Source organism: Platalea leucorodia (genome assembly GCF_965183815.1).
Source record: "Platalea leucorodia genome assembly, chromosome: 4".
Classification (NCBI taxonomy): Eukaryota; Metazoa; Chordata; class Aves; order Pelecaniformes; family Threskiornithidae; genus Platalea; species Platalea leucorodia.
The window spans coordinates 41,907,257-41,923,287 of record NC_138826.1 but is presented as its reverse complement, the minus strand read 5'-3'; the positions used below and the strand labels follow the sequence as shown (position 1 = coordinate 41,923,287).

Genomic DNA, 16,031 nt, shown 5'->3' with positions numbered 1-16,031 from the left:
ATTAGTGAACCAGAAATATTCTGTAACACACCTGGAAAATCCCACGGCTCAGAACACTGCATCAAGCATTGGAACAAGCTGCCCAGAGAAGTGGTTGAGTCCCCATCCCTGGAGGTATTTAAAAGACATGTAGATGTGGTGCTTAGGGACATGGCTTAGTTGTGGACTTGGCAGTGTTAGATTAATGATTGGACTTGATGATCTTAAAGGTCTTTTCCAACCTAAACAATTCTATGATACCAGAGTGGAAAAGTTCTCCAGACTTGCCCACCTGCAGTGGACATATACATGTAGAATAGCCACCTGAACAAGGAAGGCCCTGTATTATAACAGATAGTCCCAACATGCCAGCTCTTGGCAGCTTCACGGAAGGGGAAGCACAGAGTTGGCTTTTAAGAGCACTGCCAAGGAATCAACTGAAGATGTCTGGACCTGTTTATGATCTTTGCACCCTGCATCCTTCTTCCTTTTCCATAGTTTTCTTTCTTCTGTGTAAGGCGACGTTCAGCAGAACATCACCTTTACATAACAGGGTGCAGAGTATGAGCTGGGCGTAGGTAAGAGGATGCAGCAGAGGAAAGGGATACGTGACTAATAAAGCAGAAAGGTGATATAGAACAGCAGCACTCTTTGCAGTGTGATAAGAACAACAGTTCCCAGATACTTTAAGCCCCTTCCAACAAAATATTTAAGTCACCTGCAGTAACTAAAATTAGGCACTTTTTTCTATATTAAATTTGTTAACTTAAGACTTCCATTCCAACTTCTCTCAAGCACACACGCTCACCAACTTCAGGTTCTTCTCAAGAATGTGCCATGTTGGCTCCATCACTTCAAACATCATGTAATACTGGATATTCTGTACAAAATTCAGCATCCGCTGCCGCAGTGTGAAAGCACCAGCAAACCTAGGGGAGAAATCACACCCACACAACTTAGAGTTAGCAAATGCCATGGAGAACTCTCACCAGGCTTGCACAGTCAAGCAGAGCTAAATATTTCTGTCCTAGCAAATTCACTGGTGCAGTGTGAGAGGGATTATAAAGTTAATGCAAACCATCTCTGATCATTTTCCACATATTCAAATGGCTTTCTCTCAATTACTAGAGTCAGAGTTTTGAACCTGTTGTAGACTGTACAATTACTTCGAATATTTGCTTATATTCAAATAAAATTTTATTATTAAATATTAAAGCAATTTTACTAGTGTAACTATCTAGTCAGACATGCATTCATTAGAAGGGCAAAATTCAACAAGATAAAGGGTTCATGTTTCTTTCCAGCCTTACTTGTTAAATGAACACTTAAAAATATCCTATGCCTTGCATCAATATGTTCAGGGGACATATTTAATCAAATCACCTGCTACTTAGGGTATTTAATGAAATTTCACCTTAAAAATAGAATGGTGGGATTATATAGAGGTTGTTTCAATGTTAATTTATGCAGGCTCTGTGATGGCAAATTAAGAACTGACTTCAGCAAACTGGGACAAGTCACCGGAGAGGTGGGGGATACCCAGCCTAGGGGTTTTCAACCATGGCTGCCCTGTCCCCTGCTGATCGCAGTTGTCCTGTGAGCTGGCGGTTGGACTAGAGACCCTCACAGGTCTCTTCTGCTAACACCTCTACAATTAGGAGAACCAGAGCTACAGTCATGTTGGCTGAGGTCAGCGCCAAGGCAGCCAAGGTTACCTTGTCCCAAGAAAGTGCCATTGGCAAGGCAAAGGTACTACCTTGCAATGCTGGGGTCTGCCTCACTCTCCAAACAGGCGCCTCCAGCACTTAGAGTGCAGATCCAAAGATTAAAATCTACCCATACAGATGGAACAAGATAGAATGATTTCCTGAGAAAACACCCCACCAATTTTACCTTATTGAATTTGTATAACACCAAAACCCCAAACACCAGCCAAGGTGTGTTAAAGTCATGAGTCCTTGCTAGCGATCTGATCAGAAGAGAGGGATATTGCTTTTAAACTACTGGGGTCCTTACTAATCTTGCTGATGCTAAAGTAATGACCAAGACAGTATGTGCACAGATGTCTTCTCCTGTAACTGTTCAGTATATAACGAGCTAACCCTAAAGACCTTCTCTTCCTATTCAAAACTTCACACCAACAAAGAAGAACAAGCCAAGCAGCACAAAGATTATTGAGCAGACACTTCCTACTGAAACTTAAATTGTTATATTTTGACCTCTCTAAGCCTGTAAGAAATTTCTAAGGATCTTTTTCACATCAAAATGATCTGATCCATGTCACGACATATCTAACTAGTAAGAAGGAAAACCAACACTTCACATCTGATCCAGCAGAAAAAAAGGCCATACCACTTAGCTGAATGCAGGGAGAATTGCTTGGCCGTCTTATTGCTGACCCAAACGTTGCACAACTGTCTTTCCACATGTTTGCAATAGAACATGTGTCTGAAAAGCATCTGGTATCTTGTCAGTGCTTTCCTGGAAAGAAAGGAGAAATCCATCCAGATTAAGCCCTGATCTGATTGACAGACTAAGCTGTGAAGGCTGAGGCTGCTCAAAGGCAAAGAGACTTTACACAATATGTTCCTTACGCCTTCAGACGCACACAGATCTGCACTGAAACAATCTGAACCAAAGAAAAAAAATCACATTTGTAACCATCCCAAAGAATCTCTCTCCAAGGAGTCCCCCTTCTCTGTATTTCCTGCCAGCAGGTACATCACCAGCCTCCTCCTTCAATTTCCTCGACCTACCTGCAGAAAGGTCACTCACATAGATGCTGGGACAGAGGGCTGAAAGCCTGCGGTCATGTACCCACTGCAGTAAGACTGCTATGATCACCAAAACAATTCACCACGATTCTCCGAAAAGATGAAGAAAAAGCTGTAACCAAGCTACAGGCAGCATTACCCCACCAGCAATGCACTGTCAGAAGCAGATGGAGATGCTTATTTATAGCTTCAGGGACTAGATTCAGGTCTGCATTCAGACACTTCAGTGTAGGTGTCTACAGAGCTCCAGTCGATACAGTTCATGAAACCTTACCAAATAATATTTTCACTTCCATGGCTACCATCAGAGCTAATACACTCAATTTGAAAGAAAGAGACATCATTTCAAAAGCATCATGTCATTAGAAAAGTCCCACTCTGTCAACTGATTTTTTAAAGGGGAAATTAAGGAACAAACTAATTGTTGGCATTTAACAATTCAACATCTGTCACCCTGTTCATGTAACACTGCTTGTCCCATTTTCCCTGGCTCACAGGTTTGCCAGTGTTTCTCCAGGGAAATGGGGCAAATCCCTGCAGAAAAATGAACCATTCAGTCCCTCATAACTCAATTAAATGCAAAACAGCTTACTACAGCAAGTCTAGCAACAGCCTGTATCCTTCTAGTTTGCAACCAGGGATACCATTTCTGGTGCATTTTTTTCTGCTCTCCACATTTGAGAAATGCTTGATTCTTGCATGGAAACGCTCTTGCGAGAGTTCATATTCTCAGGGGAGATACTTCAGAAAGCAATGGACAAATGAAAACTGGGTGACCAGTCACAAGTAAAACCAGGGATCAGGCTGAGAAAGCATCCTTTGATCTATGTTTTCCCATCATTTAAAATGAAAGCTTGACTTGCCAAGCATGCCTTATATGCGGTCCAGTAGGGCTCTACTGAAGAGACAATCCATATTCCATAGCCGACAAGTGGAGCAAGCAGGGCTCAACAACCCCAAAGCACTCCCGACTAGTCAGCAACTTATAATGTCACTTTAAAGGTACAGGCCTTCCAGTATTTTGCTGTGTGGAAACATGCTTCAGCCTCATGCAAAAGCTTCTGTCTTTTTTTTCCTCCAGTGGATTGATACTTTACCTGTTTATAATAAGGGACAGAGGCCATTTAACAATGTAGTCAAAGGAAAATGCTTCCAGACCGCTGAGAGTGAGCTCTGTGGGATCTGCACTAATAACAGCCTTCTCCTGTTTCGTTTCTATGGCCAATACTCTCAAGAGCTGTGTAATGAGGTCATGGGGCATCAAGTCAATCTATAAAGGAAGAGCAGGAGAAAAATGAAGCCACAGGATACTCACAACTACTGCATAGCAACAGACGTGTGTCAGAAGTGCAAATTATCAGAGTCATTCTCAAGTCATCAGACCAACCTAGGAAGCAACAGTGAATGGTAAGATCTGGACAGTGCAGCAGCAGACACTGAAGCAGTGTCGCTGTAGTGTTTAACAATCAGCACACTACTCCACTGATTGCTCCACCTTGCCCTTGGCCTCTGTAAGATCTATTCAGATCTCACACTCCCCAGGTACAGTCTCTGTGCTGCTTCACATCTGTAAAATACACAATCATTAATAGGCAGGACTTTTAATCAGGTATTTTCTTGTACTCCAAAGTCAGCACCCAAGCTGAGAATAAGCATGAGAGACACCTCATCCTGAGGCCACCCAAAAGCACCTTCTCCATGTTCGGACACTAGCAAGAAATTGCAGCCCCTCGTCCAGGGTGGGTGCTTCCAGTTGCTAATCTGGATGAAAGCGACTTAACGCAGAGAAGGTCTACAGAAGGACAGCCATCAATTCTCTTTTCCTTCACTGTACATTCAGCAGGTTCTTACAGGCACACAGATCTTCCCAAATCATGGCAAGCCTTCTGCTCAAATTCAGTTATCTTCTGCTTACATACATCCTTACCTTTAAATCATCCTTGAAAGGATCTGTGTTGGCTGTGCTCATTCGTAGGGCTAATTCAAGCAGAGCCTCTAGCCTTGTAGTTATGATGTCATCTACAGGCTTCTTAAGTTCCTCTTCCGTGAGATCCATGAAGTGAACAAAAAAGTCCCCTTGATCCATCAGGAAATAGTGTTTTATAGATCTGCTCAAGAAAATGAAGGGACAATTGATTATGTTTTTTAAAGCCCAAGTCAATCCATATTAAACCTAAAGGAACAAAAGCAATCAATTCAGCCAGCCTGCTGGGTTTGATCACAAAATGTTCCTCTTCATACAGAACACACAGCCATAACTAACTCCTTTGGAGACTAGTCTTTTATGCATGTCCTCTCCTCCTTTCCACCTCAGTCAGGATGCTTTTGTGCAGCCAGATCAGGACTGCTGCTGTTCTTTTTTTCCTTGAAAAATGCACCTTAGAAAAAAAAATGTATGCACTACATTGCTGGGCAAAGGCTCATACTGCTATCCTGAACAACACCCCAACTTCCACGGCATGCAGATCCATCCAAGAGGCAGTTGCCAATTCAGAGCAGAATCTTGGACTCCTCTGAATGAACAAGTATCTGTGCTAATTTTTTAAGTGCTCCAGGTATTTGCATTGACTTCTGCTATAGTAGGATGCATAAACTTTAATTTTCACTTGGCACCAGGGAGAGTTAACTGCAGTGGGCCAGGAGCCTGGAAATAGCTCAGAGGAGAGTATCCCTGACTGTCATTACTTTCTTTAACCAGGAAAACTCCCCCAGTCATGAGGAAGTCATGACAGTGTCAGTGGTTAACTGAAGACACAACAGGAAGGGGAGCGAGATGCTGCTGACACACCGTAGAGCACAAACCCAAATAAAAACCTGGCCTAATGCTGGCGACAATCCCACTTCAAGCAGGAGGCTGAACTAGAGACCTGCCGAGGTTGTTGGTCCCTTCCAACCAACATTTCTGGGATGGTGGAGACAGAGTCAGTACTCCCGCTTAACTGAGAACTGGTTATCTTTCACAGGTCCTTGGGGTTTGATCACAACCATCCCACTTCAGCCCTCAAAGTGCACACATGCACTGAAAGCTCAATAGCTTCCTCCTCAGCCAGCTGCCCCTGCACTTGCACCCCAGCAGATCACCTATATACAGGACAGCTGCAGAATGATCTAGCAGAGAGCCTGTTTCGAAGGTGAGGATGTCACAGACACCAACCTCTGCTGGAGAGGCTGACCTTAATCTGAAATTACATTGTGATAGACGGGCCCAACAGAGGACATGTGCCACCAGAGCTTTGGAAGGCAGTGTCTTTTGAACACTCCTATTAAGCAAAGAAGGCTTGGAGAGATGACAGTCATTAGAAAGGCTAGGAAGAATCTCGTTAACGACTGGCAGGTTTCAGACAGCTCTCATAACCTTTCATGAAACAAGGCGTGTTCTCTGGTGGTTTTCACAGGGCAGGAAGGCATGTATCAGTTTCAAAGGAGTGAACCATGGATCTTCAAGTCTTCCCACAACCTCTCTCAGCTGGAGCCATAGTGTTCCCAGGTCTGGAGCAGACACCTTTGTTGCAGCTACAACTTTTTCAGACCTGGCAAAAAAGCAGGCCCAAAGCAATTCCACCTGACCTGCTAGGCACATTCACTTCGGTTACCGTTACTGCTCCAGCTTATGTCTCCCAATGGCCACCTCCTTGTGCAAGTCACTTGGCAGGTTTGTCCCATGAAGCACAGACCACTTTCTTTCACACTGTGTCACTGGTTTGAAGCAGAACCTCTGGTATCAGGTCTCAGCCCAATTACAAACTATCTTACAACCAGCTATCAACTGCAATTTCCTACCTGTTTGTTGCTGTCTTGGTCTTCTGGATAGTTAAGATTCCTGTTTTTACTGTTTTCTGAAGATAGTAATAAACTAAAAGCTTGGTTCACACAAGGAAGCTGGAATTCACATGCTAGAATGCACTTGCATTTGCTATTGGCTGAATATGTTACAAGAATCAAAATATAGGTTATTAAAATGAACTTTTAAAAAGGACAATGTTAAGAAAAACCCTGCACTGGAACTTTGGGCTAATACATTTACTCTATTCCAACTACCTATGTTTCCATGAACAATAACCATGGCGTATATTTGGTGAGATGCTTAATATCAAACTATTTCTTATTCACATTAAACTCTTCTTGATCTTACCAGATGATATTAGGAAACTCCTTTCCCGGGTGGGAGTGACATGCAGCCATGGGACAAGTCGTGAGGGAACTGGGGGATGTCCATACCTCAGGGCAAATTTTGGGACTGAGCTAGACAAAGCCACAGCCACCCTGACCTAGTTTTGGCACCAGCCTTCCAAGGAAGTTGGACTAGAGACCCCCAGACACCCTTTCCACCCGACATTTCTATGATTTTACACTTTTCTTTTTTTTTTTTCTTCAGGAAAAAAAAAATCTTATTTTTTCAGGTCAACCTTTCTAATGGAAATAGAGAGAATACATTAATGATATACCAAGAAAAGAGAGCTAACTTCAAAAACTGATGTTCACTATCAGAACCAATCTATTTAACATGCATTTAGTAAAATAAATCAAACCTTAGGTGAGCCACCAGCTCTTTCTCCTCCATTAGGAAATCCAGAAGAACTTTGCTAGCATAGTTATATGCTTTTTCTATTTGTTCCACATATGCTCGCTCTTTTAAAGTATAGATGACCTCTTTAGCCACAGGGCAAGTAACATCACGTCCACATTCACGCACAACATTTAAATATTTCCCTAGAAGCAAAAAGAAAGAATGACCCATATTTATACCTACTGTACATCCAACATGGAAACTTTCAGACCACTACCCTAAAGCAGAAGATATGCTGTGAAATGTTTACACTAAGTTCTACTGAAAGCTGGAAAGGATTTAGACACCTTTCAAAAGATGATACAGAATTTTAAGTTAGGCACCTAGTACCACATTTAAGGAGAGATTTAGAAATGGTTTTGTTTCCCAGCGGTGGCAAAACATCTCTGCAGATAGCCAGAAACTTTAAAGATCTGGTGCTGCACTTCAGAACTAGCTTTTGGAGGGTTTTGTACTTATGGAAGAGAACAACATTAGCCATCAGGTTGCATGCTTCATTTAAACACCCAAACTAAAACTCAGCTTGTTCAAACCTCAGTTGTCTAGCTCCATCTAGCTAGCTGCTAGAAAACTGTACCCATGAAACAGCAATAAGACAGACAGCTCCCCTTGCTACTGGACTCCTTCCCACCTGTTATTTTATTCACAGGATTTGGGGTTCTTTTTAAAGCTGATTCTTCTGTTCCTCTGAGAAGTTCAGCCAGACATTCCCATAAACTGGGAAAGCACTACGACATTTACTTTATCTTTACACTAAGAATGGTAATGCTTGTCTCAAGATTCCTCTTACATTAGAAGCATATCTTTACCTACCTGTACTTAGTATTTTGTCAGCCATTTTCTGCAAGAATGAGGGTATCTGTTGCTGAACAACAGTATATCTTTGATCCCAATACTTGTCATTATAGTCCTCCTGAATCTTCTCCTTCTGCAGCTCATGTTCCTCCACCATGAACTCACTGAACGGTTAAAGCAGATGTTTAGAAGCAGGAAGTGGTACAATGAGGATTACTTTTTTTTGACCTGTAAACTGGTAATATGATCTATCAGAAATAAGGTCTCATGAAGATACATTCCAATCAAGAACTGAAATTAGTTTGTACTTGTAGTAAGAGCAGAAGCATTATGCAGTGTTTCTGCTAATCTGCAACCAATTATGACACAAACAGAATTTTATAGGGTTCACAAGTCAAGTCTAAACATTATTTGGTTGTCAGTGTAGAGGTGAGGAATCTGGCCTTTGTCTGCCTTCTCACCATCATGAAGGCATTAATTTTAACTATTCTAACATGAGTTTTGCCCCACTTAGGATTCCAAAAATGTGGGAAAGAGAAATGTTGCATAAACTATTAAACACAGTGAAATGCTTCAAATGATTCTACAAAAGACAAGAAACTTCACAGTGTTGTTAGCTCATATCAGATTAGCATATTAGTGGACTACATTTAACAGATTGATTGAGTCCACACTTGTGCCCCATAAGAAGAGGGCTCACCCCTGTTGTGAAGAGGATGAGAATGTGAGAGAAGAATACTTAAAGGGGAACAGGCGTGGTAGGGTGGGATTTGAGTGGACTGCATATTTGAACTGTTGTGCTATTGACTTTTGCATATAATTTCCTTGAATTTGAATATATACAGTCTCTGACTGTATAATCACTAAATCAAATAAGAAATGTAGTTAAAACACACTCCAGCAGCTCTCCTTCCTTGCAATGCTACCAGGTCCAGGCCCCTAGGCTATGCAGACTCTACAGAGCAGAGGGATGGGTGCACTAAAAAAGTAGAAGCCAAAGACCTGAACAGTATGTCTTAAGTTTTGCATTTCATTTTCATTCCTTAACTGTTCTTTACCTGTATGGATCATTAATGATGCCTCGATATATCCACTTTTCCAGAATTTCAAAATAAGGCACACTGGCTGCCTTGGTTAAATACAGGCACAGCTCCTGGGCCTGGCTGTCCCCCGTGTAATTGAAAGTCTTGTCATGGAGTAAGCTCAGGGTTGATCCTCCCATACACTCACCTTTATCCACAGAAGTAGCTAAAATTTAAAAATATAGATATAAGACACAAATCTGACACAGATTAATTGCACAAGCTATGCTGTTAAACCTAACGAAGTTAGCAGTTGATTAGCTGACCACCCTAAGCCACAGATCTCCATGTCAGCTGTAGGCCCCTCATGTGAAGACGCAAGGCCAATCCACCACACAACCAAAAGCTTACATCCTGAAATGTCCTGAAACAAAAACCCAAATGATCCACAATCTAAAAAACCAATAACCAAACTCAGCCCTGCAGGGAAGGAGAACTGAACTCAGGTAGACACAAGGTACATGGTGGCTTAGAGACCAAAAGCCTCCTACACCAAGGGGACCATGGTGATAACGGAAGAAACACACACTTCAGTGGCTTGCTTGAGAAACCTCTGATCTCAAAAGCATTTCTGTTCTCAACTGTAACACTGAGGTAGCCGTGCATATAGCTTGAACACTAGGATTTAGGTAGGCTGATAGTGAAATTTGTATTTTGCCATCTCAAAAGAGATGTAGGGACAGAGGAACACAGTACTGCCGTGAGTTTTGCGTTGAAGTAAACATTAATGTAGTTGGCTAACTGTTGTGTTCCAAAAAACTGAAAATTTCAGGAAATGTGAATACCAAGAGGGATCATCCAATTCTAGATTGTAAATAGAACAGATATTTACTTCCAGATAAATTATCTGGGCTGAGGAGAGAGAAATGTACAAGTATTCTCATGCCAAAGAGTTTAACCAAAATTATTGAGATAACTGCATCTGTGACCAACAACCTCATGCAACAGCACAGGCTGGGACCGGCTGGCTGAGGAGCAGCACTACAGAGAACAACCAGGGGGTCCTGGTGGACAACCAGCTGATCATAGGTCGACAGCATGTCCTTGCAGCGATGAACACCAACTGCACCCAAGGCTGCACTGCCAGCGATTATTCCCCTCTGACCAGCACTGGTGAGGCCTGGAACACTGTGTTCAGTTTGGGGTCCCTAGTATGAATGACAAAATGAAGAGTCCAGCAGAGGTTGATAAGATGGTGGGGGGCTGGTGCCCAGGGCATACAAGGAGAGCCTCAGAGAGCTGAGCTTGGTAGCTAAAAGATGAAGCTCAGGGTTGTTGAACATCATTCCTTCACTATCCAACAGATGGTTCTAGAGGAGACAGTATGGGACTCCTCTTGGAGGAGCACAGTGACAATATCAAAAGGGCAAAAGTTACAAGGGAAATTCCAGTTGGCGATGCAGAAAGAAATGTTCACAAAAAGGGTGGTGAAGTCATGGGAAAGGGCCCAGAACAGTGGGGGATCACCATCACTGGAGATTGTCCAGACTCACCTGGACATGGCCCTGAGCAACCTGCTGTAGCTATGAGCAATGGGTTGGACTAGAAACTTCCAGGGGTTCCTTCTGGTTGAATCAGTTTGCAGTTATACATCCACACACAGCTGGAGAGGCATTTGGAAAGAAGCTAAGTAGAGACAGCAGTGGTGGAAACAACTGATCCGAAGGGCATGGATTGTGAAGGTAAAAGGCATCTTGCCTCATGACAGCTCTGAAGGACCAATTCAGCCCTAGAGCCCTCTGCTCTCAAAAAAGAGCAGTGCTCTGACAAGTACAATTCCCCTTGGCTTTCTTCTTTAATATAACATAAAACTAAAATGATACATGCCCTGCCTGCATAGCTACTCTGTACAGTGTTCAGAAGCCACTGTCATGCACCTATCAAAATGTAATGACTGTATTTTTGAAACTTACCAAGTGAAGCAAGAATCTCCAAGGTCCTCATTGTGGGCTGGATATAAAACCAGAGTTTCTGCAGTGACAAAAGTCCCTGTCTCTGAAGATGTTCCAGCTGGGTAATTAGTATCATGTATTCCTTGATTAGAGTCCGCATAGCAGCAGCCAGAGCATGATTTACCTGTCCATACTCAAAGGAAGACTTCTCCTCTATAAACCTATAAAAGGCAAAATGGAAACTCTTTCAGGCAAGGCACCTTCTATCATTTTCAGGAATTTTATCTTCAGAACACTGTACAAGCACACAAGTAGGCTGTGTGTTGGAAAGCACACCAGTCTTCAGCTGGAGTTTCAGGTTCCACATTTGCTCTGTGTCCCCCCGCCTATTTCCCATCGCCACATTTCCTCGTACAGAAAGCTGTGCGAAGATGGTTCCTCTCAAATTGCAGGGGAACTAGAATTATTTGCAAAACCATGATGTAAAAAGAGAGAGTCGGGATTTTCAAGGTGATTGTCTTTGCATAAGCAACAGATTAAAGGATAGGAAAAGATCTCAAAAGGAAGCAATGTGCACCCAAACATGTGGGGAAAGCACTGTTGCTAGCTTCTGACACCCCATGCCACAGCAGGGATTCATTTGACCAGATTTAGATGGCTCCATACATGTTAGTGGAGAGAGACAGATGCTTCTGAACACAAGTCATATATATCATCTGGAAGGAGACATGTAAAAGAGATTGGATGAATCACATGCTAAAAATGTTTCTTTCTCTTTGCTGATCTTTCAGGGACTTTGAATCAAATGCAGACATCTACATAACAAACATCTGCTGTTAGTGAGGTGTACCTTATACTAAGACCTTTTAACAATTACTTAAGGTAGCTACCAGAAACTAGGCAGCAGTAGGTTGTCCTGCTCAGTAGCACACAAAGGTTGTCTCAGTCCTGGATGCCCAAAGGAGAGCAAAAAGCAGGAAACATGGAGAAATTCATGGCAGAGTGGGAAAAGACAAGCCAGAACAAGCAGAAATACCCTATTTGTACTTTGCTTGAATGTACTGAGACCAAGTTTGGACAAAGTGAAGGTGAGGTTAGTGAAAAAATGAACTGGCAGGACAGAGGAGAAACTCAGCAAAAAGAAATGTAGCTAAAACCAATTCAAAGAAATTGTCATTCTTATTTTATATCCCCATAAGTTTAAATTAAGCTTGGAAGTTAACATCTGCACAATGATGGATTCTCTCTTCTACAACCTGATGCTCAAAGGAGAACATCCTCCTCTGACAAAAGTCAGCTTGGTACCTGGTGACAGCAGAGTAACTTGCTGCTACAGGAAGAATCCTGGTCACCAGCTCTTTGATGGACAAGTCCAAGTTTGCATCAACTGAAAATGCTCGGTTCTGCCTGCCTGCAAGAGGCTGTGCTGTGATGTATCTTCCATCCACACCAATCAGAACATACAGCAAGTCCTCCACAATCATGGATTCTTGGGAAGCTAATGGCAAGGTACCTGTTTTCAAAGAGAAGACAAAAAAAGAACACAATCAGAAGATGACATAGTACTACCTGATCGTCCATTCAGATCATTTCAATCTAGTAACTGAAGCTTGAAAGGAAGACATACTATCATTCAAAGAGAACAAAGGAAGATCACACAAAGCTGAAACAAGATATAGAGGAATAAAACTGAGTTAGGGTCAACTCCAAAATTATCTATGTTGCTTTCCAGGAAAACAGAATCCTTTGTTCATTTACACTCAAAGCAAACCAAGTAGACGGGACTATACATCCGACATCTGTGGCTTGTGCTGCTGATCCTTCCACCCAAAAGGGCTCGGTTACACTGGACCCGAGGAGCTCTAATCTTGTCAACAACTCCCCCTACCTCCCCTCCACTGAAATATTCAAATATCAAGAAACCAGTTCAAATACAGACACAAAGAAATGCTAGCCCAGAAAATGCTGCAGGTGAACTGCAGACTGTAGGGTCTCTGAATGGTGCAGTCAACTACAAACCAGCTGCAAAGAAGCATAAAGGACTCAACCTGAAATATAGTCAAATGCATCGGAAGATCAGGGAACAGAGTGGCTACACCACTAACTATGGCAAAGCTTATCTCATAAAACAAGGCAACAATCCCTCTCAATTTGTAGGATTGTATGTGAGAGAACAAATGGTTCTGAGCTTGCTAGGAACATACCCCCACAGCACATCCCAAAAGGCCCCAGCAGAAACACACTGGTGGACAAGCTATTTAAGGGCACCTCCAAGAATGAACCTACTATTTTCATGTCCCCCTTAGACACAGCCCAAATCCACATCAGGAAGAAGCTACAGGTTTCTTGTAGGAGCCTCCACAGTTCTGGGGAATGGAAACATGAGTCTCTAATTCAGCTGTTCTCTTCCAAAAAAAGTTCTTAAATCTAATTTATGAATAAGAAACTATACATAGCTCAGCCTAAAGCTAGAATACAACGGGGAGAGATTAGTCCCCTGCTGCTCTGGCGAGGAGAGAGACAGCAAATCAGGGAGGTTGTTATAGTCTTACTGGAGAGGATATTGTGCTGGGTGGATTGATGAATACTCCCTTGTCAGGTACGACTACAGATTTTTCAGCTGAGAATACAGATGTGATACTCCCATGATAGGATTTTATGGAGGCTGTGACTCAATACAGAAAAAGGACTGGGAAACTCAAACCAGATTAGATCCCATGGATCAACAGTGGGGCTGGAATTCAGCACAGGAGAAACACTTCAAAGAAAATAAGTTTGGGGTTTTTTTTTTTTGAACCTCGCTCTTTATCTGCGTAGTGCAAGGAGCGAAGTTTTGCTTTCATCCTGAGTGTCATGAAATCTGAACAGCACTTCTGAACAAGTACAAAACATAAAAAGTTAACGCAATTTTCCCTGTGTATCACATACCTATAGGTACCGTTGTGTCAGTGCTTAAACTGGTGCCAATTAAGAAATCACCAATAAGTGCAGGTCTCTCATACACCCAGGATGGAAATACTGGAATGGGCTGACCAGAACTCTTCTTGTTCTGCTTATCTCGGAGGATTTTTCGTGTAAGCTCAAGAGGCTGTTGGAAAAAAGAAAAAGAGAGAAAGGAGAAAAAGAGATCTTCAGAAGTCCAAGAAATTTTGAATTTTAAGCAGAAATTGACTGTAAACTGATAACTTGAGAACAGAAAGGAGAATAGCTGATGTTTCGGTAGCACAGTGTAGGATTTCGTCTCCCAATACCATCTAGTCTATTGGTTTCAGTGCTGCAGAGGTGACTTTTTATACAGTTGGCCTTCTTTTTATTAGAGGATACATCGGATAACGCCTTTCTGCACCCCTCCCCACCAGCCTAGGTGCTAGGGCACACATAGGGGAGCAGAATGGGGACATACACAAGCACCAGGTGGCTTACAAGTTTGCAAAGCACACCACACGAAAGGCAGCAAACTCCTTCCAGAAGCAGTAAGCAGCAACATCTTATTGAAGGGGCAGTTGCAGGTAGGCTAACAAACACCTCTGAGCTTGTTTTCTGCACAGTGTTCACTGAGTAGCTGCATGCCAAATGCAATCCAGATAATCCACCCATAGATAGCTGGAAACTGACTGAGTTTTTTTACTCTGAATAGGAGTCAGCGAAGGAAGTAAGCTCTTCAAGATCGAAAGACTTTCCACCCCTGACTCTGGGTCTCTGACACTAAAATAAATGGAGTGCAAGATTAATTACCAGCTGGAGGGGCCTGTGAGATGCACAACCTACATGAACATTTAGAGCCCCAAGCACACAAACATGGGCTACATGCGTATGAATGCCATTTCTTAAGCTCTACAGGTGTGTATGTGAAATAGGATACGCACAGGGTCATTTTACTTTCCTCTCATAGGACATCTCAGAGGAGAGAGGAACTTGGGAAAGAAGCAAACATACGTGTGAGCTCTGCATCTTAAAGAATGGTGTTCTTACATGTGAGAGGTAGCTGATGTACACTGTGGCTGGCCCCGGCCATCTTTCATATTCTCAGAGCTGCCCAGTGCTGGGTCTTGAAATCCTTCAAACAAGCATCAGGTGTGGGACCACTCCTCCAAGCAGCGCCAGTTCCGGGCATGTTTGCTGCAGCCTCGCTGCTGGCATAACGCCATTACAACGTCCCCAGTTCAGAGAGGCACCCCAAAGCAACACTACATTCCTACTTATGCTGTATATGTGTGATCTGGTAGAAGGACCTCGATTTTCTCTGCTCCCCTTACAGAAACAGGACGGGAGGGTATGGAGAACGATGAAGTGTCAAGTAAGACGCCAGCAATTCAAAGGATGACTAAACTTCATATAAAATTGCAGATCTTGGTGTATGACTGAGTCCTTCACATGGGTAAACAACTTGAACTCCTTCATAAATCTTAAACCTATACAGTGAGAAAATACACCTTTTGAAGTAGTATATAGTAGTTTACTTGTCTGTCATGATCCAGACATTGGCTAAATGATCGAAACATCATGTGCACTTTCTGTATCATCTTGAGCTCCAGGTCATTAAAGGAAGACCTGGAATGGAAGATCTCCCTGTAGCACTGGCCCTATGCAACATGGCTGTATGAACAAGCTTCTGCTTGGGAGAAGGGCAGCCATCATTACATCTTCCCAAATGGCAGGGAAGATGTGAGGGACGAATAACCTGGTGTCCTGGTTTCAGCTAGGATAGAGTTAATTTTCTTCTTAGTAGCTGGTAGAGTGCTCTGTTTTGGATTTAGGATAAGAATAATGTTGATAACACACTGATGTTTTGGTTCTTGCTGAGCGGAGTTTACACTAGTCAAGGACTTTATAGCTTCTTGTGCTCTGCCAGGTGCACAAGAAGCTGGGGAGGGGGCACAGCCAGGACAGCCGACGCAGACTGGCCAAAGGGCTATTCCATACCGTATGGCATCATGCTCAG

General features: G+C 42.8%; 1 protein-coding gene across 4 annotated transcripts in view; it reads right to left on the bottom strand.

The window, feature by feature from the left end:
* Positions 1–16,031, bottom strand: part of TUBGCP2 (tubulin gamma complex component 2) — a 39,080-nt gene that overhangs the window by 14,209 nt on the left and 8,840 nt on the right. For 3 of the 4 annotated variants that reach the window (XM_082310748.1, XM_082310750.1, XM_082310749.1), the window contains exons 5-14: positions 14,018–14,177; positions 12,395–12,602; positions 11,111–11,310; positions 9,174–9,363; positions 8,134–8,279; positions 7,283–7,463; positions 4,681–4,861; positions 3,851–4,023; positions 2,332–2,460; positions 788–908 (exon numbers count right to left, since the gene is read on the bottom strand). In XM_082310748.1, the coding sequence (XP_082166874.1) occupies positions 788–908; positions 2,332–2,460; positions 3,851–4,023; positions 4,681–4,861; positions 7,283–7,463; positions 8,134–8,279; positions 9,174–9,363; positions 11,111–11,310; positions 12,395–12,602; positions 14,018–14,177 (1,689 nt within the window). The remainder of the gene's footprint in view (positions 1–787; positions 909–2,331; positions 2,461–3,850; positions 4,024–4,680; positions 4,862–7,282; positions 7,464–8,133; positions 8,280–9,173; positions 9,364–11,110; positions 11,311–12,394; positions 12,603–14,017; positions 14,178–16,031) is intronic. The other variant, XM_082310751.1, reaches the window with a different exon arrangement.